The following is a 10,040-nucleotide window of genomic DNA, read 5'->3' on the forward strand; positions in this document are numbered from 1 at the left end:
ATACAGTAACTCCACTCACCAAGACACACTAAAGAAAGAAAAAAAGAGAGAAAGAAAAAAAAAAAGACCTCGGCGTTCCTCTCTAGAGTCTCAATCAGGAACCTCTCTTCAGCCAAGGCTCCCCCGCGGTTCTTGGAAACTCCTGCGCGCGCTCTGCGCTTTGAGCGCAGGTCGCCAGTGCGCACGCGCAAGGCCAGCCCGGACGCCCGAGCAGCGGTCCCCGCGCAGGCTTGGCTGTGCACGCCCGCCCTCTGCCCGCTGTCCCGGCTCCTCCCTCCTCTCGAGCTTCTGCCTGGGGCGGCCGCGCGGGAGGGAGGCCGAGATGGCAGATGAGATCGCCAAGGCTCAGGCCGCGCGGCCTGGTGGCGACACAATCTTCGGGAAGATCATTCGCAAGGAAATCCCAGCCAAAATCATTTTTGAGGATGATCAGGTAGACACGGGACGTGGCCTCCCTGGAGGGCTGAGGCAAGGGCAGTCTCCCTTGAACACGCGGGTTTCCCGCGGCCGAAAGGGAAAGAATCGGTCGGCGACGCGAAGGGAAGGGACTCGGCCGCCCCGCGGGGCCTCTGCCGCGGGCCCCCAGCCAGCGGGCAGGGCCGCGGCCGCTCCGAGGCCGCCTGCCGGCGCGTGCCGGCGCTCCGGTTACGCGTTATCAGCCCGGGGCGCGGGTCAGGCTGCCGGGCGCCTGCGGGGCCAACACTTCGGGGTCCGGGCGCGTGTGGGGGACGCGCTGGCTCCTCGGCGTGGGCGCCCCCCGGCTCCGCCTCTGCCTCGTACCTCGCCCGTGTCAGGAATCTCACAATCTCGCCAGCGCTCTGCCTGACAGGGAGAAATCCGATCGCGCCCTGACTGGGGCCCAATCTCCGCGATCTCCCGCGCACAGCCTACCCGCCTGGGCTTTCCCGGGCGCCAGTCCGCTCCACTTTGTATGAGACGGACGGGGGCCTGCAGCTTTGGAGGGAACGGCGGGGCGCGGGGTGGGGGGGGGGGTGGGCGCGTGCGGACGCGCTGGGCCAAAGGTCCGCCTCCGCCAGGGCCTGCTAGTCAACCCCACCCCACCCCCATCCCTTTCCGGCTGCGGACTCTGGCGGAGGGGGTGGGTCGCCTTTTGGAATTTGCTTTCCCTTGGCCCCGCGCGGTAGCAAAGTTTGCTTTCCTATTTGGCAGGAAGCAGTATTATGCCAGGGGACTACGCACGTTTTTGTTGACTTCCTCGTAGGTGAAATTCTGTTTTAGGAGGACCAAGTAGATGTGACATCTTGTGTAAAATACTTACTGAGCGAGTTGTATTTATGGGTTTGGACCTCAGATGAAGATGGGCAGGAGATTGGGCGATTTAGACAAATTAACTGTTAAATTAATTTTAAGAAATATGGAATATATGGGAAACACTGGTTTTACTCTACTAGTAGCGTTCTTAGATTCAAAATGTTATCTGAGATTTAATTAGATTCTTCTAGGTGAATTTTGATGGCTTTATTTGTTACTAGCAGGGAAGTTCTTTTGCTCTAGAAAATGCGTATTTTTAAGTATTTTCACTTGCTTTTTATAAATGGCAATTGAAATTCTGATGTTTGAACCACCTAAGACCCAAGAGTATGACTGCATGAAGCAGTCTAAGTGATACAGCATTTTGTGTGGAGTACTAAATAGAATTAGTCTTGAGACCGTTTAGCAGGGAGGGTTCTATATAAGCAGCTTCCACCTTTAGTAGAGAACAAGAGATAAAAATATATTCATGCGATATGTAATTTGTCTAAATGCTTCATTAACTTCATTTCTACAAAAGGCAAACAGTTGAGTAAGATGGGAAGAAATAGGTATTAGTCAAAATATCAGACAAATACATAATTACTAAGCTGATCACTGCAGTAAAGGAAAAAACCCAGGAAACTGCACAATCAGCACTCCTAACGTAGGGAAGGTGGAGAGAGAAATCTGATTTCTTTCAGAAATCTTATATATGCTGGTTGCTGAGGAATGGATGTCAGGTTAAGTTAGACAGAAATTGGGCTTGAGGGGGTAGAGGACCATTGCAGTAGAGGGAAGGACCTTTGAAAAAAGCCTGGGAGTTTGGAGAGAGATGAAAGACACTGTGATATGATCGGGAAGAGTTGTATGAGATCAAATTGAAAAGGTAGACAAGGATTAGCATGCTTAATTTCTATTTCACTTAAATGTCCCTACCTCAGAGTGATTTGTCTGTGAACCCCCAATCAAAATTGTTTTTTTTTTTTCCTTTGAAAATCATTTATTTCACTCTTTACTTTTCCTTTGTAACATGTAGGTAAGATCGTACCTTAATTATACCTTTATTTGTTTAAGGTCAGCCTTCCCATTAGACTAAATTCTATGAAAATAGCCGTGGGATCACATGTATTGTGTACACTTCTGGTTACTTAGCATCTACTACAGTTCCTCCCATGGGGCTAGTGTGAAAGAATAAATTTAGCCTAGAAGATGATACACTAAAACAGATTTTTTCCTCCCCTTTTCTTTAGTGTCTTGCTTTCCATGACATTTCCCCTCAAGCACCAACTCATTTTCTGGTGATACCCAAGAAACATATATCCCAGATTTCTGTAGCAGAAGATGATGATGAAAGTGTAAGTAAATTTACCAACACAATTTATTTTCCTGCCTTTTTTTTTTTTTTAAATTTGGGAGACTAAATTTTTACCAGAAAGTGAGGTCATATTTTTATTTTCCTGAGGGAATTATTGAGGGAAATAACCAGACAGTCCTTTGGGAGTCAGTGCAATGTAGAAATAGTTTGATTTTTTCAAAATTGAGATATAGTTGGCACATAACATTATGTTAGCTTTAGGTGTACAGCATAATGGTTTGATATATGTATATTATGAGATGACCACCATAGTCAAGTGAACATCCATCATCACCAATTCTTAAAATGGTTCCTTACAAGCAGTAGTTGGTGAGACTCATTTTTCCTCAATAAAGAAACAGTACATCATACAGGGGATGATGTGGGGGTTTTGTTTGTTTTGTTTTTGTTTTAGATTTAAAAAAAAATTGACAGAGGGAGAGAGAACAAGGAGAGGGAGTGGCAGGCAGAGGGAGAGGAAGCAGGCTTTCCTGCAGAGCAGGGAGGCCAATGTGGGGCTCATTCCCAGGAGTCTGGGATCATGACCTGAGCTGAAGGCAGTTGCTTAACGGAGCCACCCAGGGGCCCTGATGTTTTCTATCAATTTTTTTTCTATTAATGCCATTAGAGAAAAGAAAAATCACTACTTGGTTTTGCCAGATGTCTAGGCCTCAATTAAATATTTTCCTAATACTCCTTGTGGTATAATTGTTTATAAATACTGGCTCCTCTTCTTCAGGGGTGCTTTAACACTTCGTGCCTTATTGATGTCAGGCCTGGTCATGTGACTTGATTTGGCCAGGAAGTGTAAGCAGGAGTGACACATCTTATATAAAAACTATAAGAGACGAGCAACTGGTTTGTCAAGTTCTCTCTTTCCACTGCCACTCTAGTCATACACAAACTACTCCATCAGTCTGGGTTTCAAAGTGAAAAAGATGAAGAATTTAGAGCCTAATCAATTTGTGATGAGCATGTAGTAAGCATAAGAAGTGTATCTTTGTTATAAACCAGTATTTTAGGGTGGTTTGTTACCCCAGCTTAACCAAACTTACCCTGATTGATGTACTTTTCTAGTATAAGAAAGCAAGATACATCTTGCTTTATTAATAACATTTAAATCTGGGGCGCCTGGGTGGCTCAGTGGGTTAAGCCTCTGCCTTCGGCTCAGGTCATGATCTCGGAGTCCTGGGATCGAGTCCCGCATCGGGCTCTCTGCTCAGCAGAGAGCCTGCTTCTCTCTCTCTCTCTGGCTGCCTCTCCGTCTACTTGTGATTTTTCTCTGTCAAATTAATAAAATAAAATCTTTAAAAAAAAATAACATTTAAATCTTTTTTTTTTTTAAGATTTTATTTATTAATTGAGAATGAGAGAGTGAGAGAGCACGAGAGTGGAGAGGGGCAGAGGAAAAAGCGGATTCAGTCCTGGGATTCCTTTTTTTTTTTTTTTTTTTTTTTTAAAGATTTTATTTCTTTACTTAGTAGAGAGATACATAGTGAGAGAAGGAACACAAGCAGGGGAAGTGGGAGAGGGAGAAGCAGGCTTCCCGCAGAGCATGGAGCCCAATGCAGGGCTCGATCCCTGGACCCTGGATCATGACTTGAGCCAAAGGCAGATGCTTAACGACTGAGCCACCCAGGTGCCCTATTAAGAACATTTAAATACCCACTTGGAAAATGATTTTAAAATTGTTTTAATTGAGGAGATTTATATCTAATTTGTTTATTGGAATTAGTAATGAGTAAATATCGAATCTTAATGGGTTTTTAATTATAAATTGTGTTGTAATAGTATTAAGAGTTTCCAAATATTTGCCCAGAGGGATATGTTTCAACTTGATGGCCTTTTAATATTTCAGCTTGGTAGTATGTTATTTAATGGCAAGAATTTGTAAACTGCCTGTGCTTAAGAAACTTTTTTTCTTTTCCAGCTTCTTGGACATTTAATGATTGTTGGCAAGAAATGTGCTGCTGATTTGGGCCTGAAGAAGGGTTATCGAATGGTGGTGAATGAAGGTTCAGATGGGGGACAGTCTGTCTATCATGTTCATCTCCATGTTCTTGGAGGTCGGCAGATGAATTGGCCTCCTGGTTAAGCTTGTTTTAGGGTTGATTTTCCCTCCTCTAGGCAGTGGTCAATATTTCCCAGTTCTGTAGGTTAAACAATATACTTCCTTTTGCCTATGTATGGAGAGATTGAGGAAATAATTTTTAAAAGCCATACATAATAAAAGACAATGTTGCATGGTTTACAGCCTCTTTGACTCCTGTATTTGATTTAGTAAAAAAAATATACATATATATTTGTTGGAATGTATGATGGTAGAGTTCATAATTTTGGAGGTTTTTAGTTTTTCTTCTCAAGGAGGGTTAAACATATGTACATCGTTATAATCGTGTTACTGGTTTCTGAATACAAATTATAAGATTTCACAAATTTAGCTATGAAATACCATTTTAGGGTAAAATATTAGTCCAGGAGAAGATTTTCTAATCGAAATCTCTCATTTTTTTAAGAACAAAGGAATATATGATGTGATTGATCCAGAAAGTGACAGGTTTGGGTCTAAAAGGAATAGTTTTTGTCTAGCCCATGTTTTACCTAGATTTTGGGATAATTTGGAAGGGATGAAAGTAGATTTATCACAGAATATTTGATGACCATGTGAAGCTACACATTGGCATTTCTTTTGTTATCTAAACTCTTGTCTGAATATTTATTATAATCATACTACTTAGAATTAATTTTCCAAATTGAAAACCTACTGGGTTTTTTTGAGTTTTTTTTTTTTTTTTAAAGATTTTATTTATTTATTTGACAGAGATCACAAGTAAGCAGAGAGGCAGGCAGAGAGAGGGGGGAAATAGGCTGCCTGATGCAGGGCTCCATCTCAGGGCCCTGAGAGCATGACCTGAGCCGAAGGCAGAGGCTTAACCCACTGAGACACCCAGGCACCCGAAAACCTACTGTTTTGAATGTGCATTGTACACTAGCAAAAATATTTAAGTTGTACGTGGATCTGGCTATGTGGTGTTGGGGGAGTGGAATCTAGTGGTTTGAGTTCTCATGAAGACCAAACCTTTTTAGGGTTGCCACGCACCCTAGCCTTTCTGAGATGTTGTAGGGCAAGTTTTTTTTGCCTTTTGGGTTTCCTTCATGTAGGCACTTTCTGTTCTCCAAAACCTAACTTGATACTTCTGTCTGCTTTACTTTCCTCTTTGATTCTCTTTGTGCTTATGGATTCCTTCCATTATTCATCTCTAAAAGGCCAATTTAGTAAGGGTTGACATTAATTGAAAACTTTTTTTCTACATTTTAAATTATATTATTGATTTTTAAATAGCTTGGGTAGATTAGGAAAATTGGCCATTTAGATCTTAAAAATAATTTTTTCCTAATTGTCATTTTTTAAAAGAATTTTATTTCTTTATTTGAGAGAGAGCGTGCCAGCATGAGTCAGAGGGAGAAGGACTAGTAGACTCCCCACTGAGCCGGGAGCGAGCCTGATATGGGGCTCTATCCCAGGATTCTAAGATCATGACCCAAGCCGAAGAAGACTTACGCAACTAAGCCATCCAGGTGCCTCCCAGTTGTCATTTTTTAACATTTTTAAAATCTTTGTGTAGTTATGTATCAAGTTTTTAATTTATTTCATATTTTAAAAAGCCTTTCCCACCCCAGGAAGATTTTTAAAAATTATTATTTCTTCCCCCTTAATACTATAATGGCTTTATGTACTTTTTAAAAAGTAAGCTCTAGGCCTAAGGTGGGGCTTGAATTCACAACCTTGAGATCAAGAGTCCCATGCTCCATTGACTGGGCCAGCCAGGCACCCTGACTTTTTTTTTCAATGGGGGAACGTCTGGGGATGAGTTTGGGAAGGACTTGTGCCACTATAAAAAAATGTAATAATGAGAGAAGCATTTGTATTATGTGTAAGAGGATAGAGGCTGCCTTTTTAGGCACATTATCTTTCCCATTGATTTCATCAAACCAGTGCCAATAAATCAGACGGCTGCTAAGTTGTCTCACTGGTTGTGTCTCTGACCTTTCTGCCTCAAACTGGGGCAGCTATTGCCCACCGACTCATTTCTGTGGATAATTGTGGGTGCAACTTTTTTTTCCAAGTTAAAGCTCCTTCCTTGTACTCATTTATGGTGCTTTATTGTACAGGTTACATTTTTTTCTATTCACATTATAACATACAAAAATAACAACTAATTAAGTTTTAAAAAGCCCTTTTCTCAGACTGTGGGTTTTAGTTAAATAGAATAAAAAGTGGTTAAGCCATTCTCAAGTACTGTAGGTATGCCAAGAGTTGATTCAGACTTTTCATATCAGTCCTTTTATTAGTTTGGAAAGCAAATTTTGAGAACGCCTGCAGATGACAGTAATTGCTTCTTGAACTGCTTTCTGTGATACACAGGATCATTTAGTAAAGAGATTTGTACGCATACTGGCATACCTTGGAAATATTGCAGGTTTCTCTACTAGACCACAACAATAAAGTGAATATCACAAAAGTCAAGTCAGATGACTTCTCTGGTGACCCAATATATATAAAAATTACGTTTAGAAAAAAAATTATGTTTATACTCTACTTATAGTCTATTAAGTATAAAATAGCATCATGTATTAAAAAAAACCAACAATGTACGGGGCCTTGGTGGCTCAGTTGGTTAAGCGACTGCCTTAGGCTCAGGTCATGATCCCAGAGTCCTGGGATTGAGCCCCGCATTGGGCTCCCTGTTCAGTGGGGAGTCTGCGGCTCCCTCTGAACACCCCCGCATGCTCTCTCTTACTCTTTCTCTCTCTCTTGAGAAAATAAATAAAATCTTAAAAAAAAAAATGTACGTACTTTGAAAAATACTTTATTTCTAAGAAAATGCTAACTATCACCTGAGCTTCCAGGGAGACTACCTTTGCTGACAGAGGGTCTTGCCTTGATGTTGACAGCTGCTGACTCAAGGTTAGGGTTGCTGTAGCAATTTCTTCAAATAAGACAACCATGAAATTTACTGTACTGATGGACTCTTCATTTCATGAATGATTTCTCAGCGGCATAAAACAATGTTTGATAGCATTAGACCCACAGAACTTCTTTCAGAATTGGATTCAGTTTTCTCAAACCCTGCCACTGATCATCTAAGTAATATTCTAAGTCTTTTGTTTTCATTTCAACAATCTTCATAGCATCTTCACCAGGCACAGATTCTATTACAAGAAAGCACTTCGCTCACCCTAAAGATGCAACTCCTTATCCATTGAAATTTTATGAGATTGCAGCATTTTGGTCACATCTCAGGCTCCAGTTCTAAATTCTAGTTCTCCTGCTATTTCCATCACATATGCAGTTATTTATTCCACTGAACTTTTGAACACCTCACAGTTAACCATGAGAGTTGGAAACAACTTCCAATCTTTTTTTTTTTTTTTTTTTTTTAAGATTTTACTTATTTGAGAGAAAGAGAGCATGAGCTGGGGGAAAGAGGGGCAGAGGGACAAGACACCCCACTAAGCTGGGAGCTTGATATGGGACTCCCATCTCAGGACCCTGAGATCATGACCTGAGCCAAAGTCAGATGTTGTTTAGCCATCTGAGCCACCCAGGCACCTCAACTTCTTCCAAACTTCTGTTCATGTTGATATTTTGACCTCTTCCATGAATCATGAAGGTTCTTTTTTTTTTTTTAAGATTTTATTTATTTATTTGAGACAGAAATCACAAGTAGACAGAGAGGCAGGCAGAGAGAGAGGGGAAGCAGGCTCCCTGCTGAGCAGAGAGCCCGATGCGGGGCTCGATCCCACGACCCTGGGATCATGACCTGAGCTGAAGGCAGAGGCTTTAACCCACTGAGCCACCCAGGCGCCCCATGAAGGTTCTTAATTGTATCTGGAGTGATGAATCTTTTCTAGAAAATTTCCATTTTACTTTGCCCAGATCCATCAGACAAATCCTTTTTATGGTAGCTAGAGCTTTAGGAAATGCTTTTCGGTCTTTTCTTACATTTATTTATTTTAGAAGAGAAAAGTGAATGCACACATGGGGGTGGGGGCAGTCAGAGGGAGAGGGAAAGAATCCTAAGCCTGACCTGGGCTTCATCTCACGGCTCAGATCATAACCTGAGCTGTAATCAAGAGTTGGACACTTAACTGACTGAGCCACCCAGGCACCTCAGGAAATGCATTTTTTAAAGAGTGAGACTGGAAAGTCAAAATGACTCCTTGATCCATGGACTGCAGAATAGATTTTGTCTTAGCAGTCATGAAAACAACATTAATCTCATTGTACATCTCCATCAGAGCTCGGGTGACCAGGTACATTGTCAATGAGCAGTAATTTTTTTTTTTTTTAAGATATTTATTTATTTGACAGAGAGAAATCACAAGTAGTTGGAGAGGCAGGCAGAGAGAGAGAGAGGGAAGCAGGCTCCCCGCTGAGCAGAGAGCCCGATGCGGGACTCAATCCCAGGACCCTGAGATCATGACCTGAGCCAAAGGCAGAGGCCTAACCCACTGAGCCCCCTAGGTGCCCCATGAGCAGTAATGTTTTTAAAGGACTTCCCTCCTACCCCACCCCTCCCGACTCAGCAGCAGATCTCAATATTAGGCTTAAAATACTCAGTAAATATTACTGTAAACATGTAAACAGATGTGTTGTCATCCAGGCTTTGTCCCATTTATAAAGCAAATGCAGAGTAGATTTAGGTTAATTCTTAAGGACCACAGGCATTTCAAAATGGTAAATGAGCACTGGATCTACATGAAGATATCTACGAAGAACTTATCAAACTCAATACCAAAGAACAAATAGTTTAGTCAAGAAATGGGCAGAAGACATGAACAGACAATTCTGCAAAGAAGACATCCAGATGGCCAACAGACACATGAAAAAGTTCTCCACATCACTTGGCATCAGAGAAATACAAATCAAAACCACAATGAGATACCACCTCACACCAGTCAGAATGGCTAAAATTAACCAGTCAGGAAATGACAGGTGTTGGCAAAGATGTGGAGAAAGGGGAACCCTCCTACATTGTTGGTGGGAATGTAAGCGGGTGCAGCCACCTCAGAAAACAGTATACAAGTTCCTCAGAAAGTTGAAAATAGAGCTATCCTATGACCTAGCAACCTCACTACTGGGTATTTACTTTAAAAATACAAATGTAGTGATCCGAAGGGGCACATGCACCAGAATGTTTATAGCGGCAATGTCCACAATAGCCAAACTATGGAAAGAGCCTAGATGTCCATCAACAAATGAATGGATAAAGAAGATATGGTATTATATATACAATGAAATACTATGCAGCCACCAAAACCCCGAAATCTTGCCATTTGCAACAACGTGGATGGAACTAGAGGGTATTATGCTTAGCGAAATAAGTCAATCAGAGAAAGACAATTATCAAATTCTCTCTCTGATATG

General features: G+C 41.8%; 1 protein-coding gene across 1 annotated transcript; it reads left to right on the forward strand.

Moving 5' to 3' along the window:
- The first annotated feature begins 212 nt into the window (after window positions 1-212).
- On the forward strand, window positions 213-4,857 carry HINT1 (histidine triad nucleotide binding protein 1). The gene is made up of 3 exons (XM_004737422.3): window positions 213-433; window positions 2,505-2,609; window positions 4,539-4,857. The coding sequence occupies exons 1-3, from the start codon at window positions 323-325 to the stop codon at window positions 4,701-4,703; spliced, it is 381 nt and encodes a 126-aa protein (XP_004737479.1). The 5' UTR covers window positions 213-322; the 3' UTR covers window positions 4,704-4,857.
- The last annotated feature ends 5,183 nt before the right edge of the window (window positions 4,858-10,040 follow it).

Source organism: Mustela putorius, unplaced genomic scaffold, assembly GCF_011764305.1.
Source record: "Mustela putorius furo isolate JIRA1106 unplaced genomic scaffold, ASM1176430v1.1 tig00000145_pilon_pilon_pilon, whole genome shotgun sequence".
Classification (NCBI taxonomy): Eukaryota; Metazoa; Chordata; class Mammalia; order Carnivora; family Mustelidae; genus Mustela; species Mustela putorius.

What these genes read in the sequence shown, in the direction of transcription:
- HINT1 (XM_004737422.3), top strand. Translation starts at nt 323, where the DNA reads ATGGCAGATGAGATCGCCAAGGCTCAGGCCGCGCGGCCTGGTGGCGAC. An exon ending in TCATTTTTGAGGATGATCAG is followed by an intron (nt 434 to 2,504) that starts GTAGACACGGGA and finishes CCTTTTCTTTAG; the next exon opens with TGTCTTGCTTTCCATGACAT. An exon ending in CAGAAGATGATGATGAAAGT is followed by an intron (nt 2,610 to 4,538) that starts GTAAGTAAATTT and finishes TTTCTTTTCCAG; the next exon opens with CTTCTTGGACATTTAATGAT.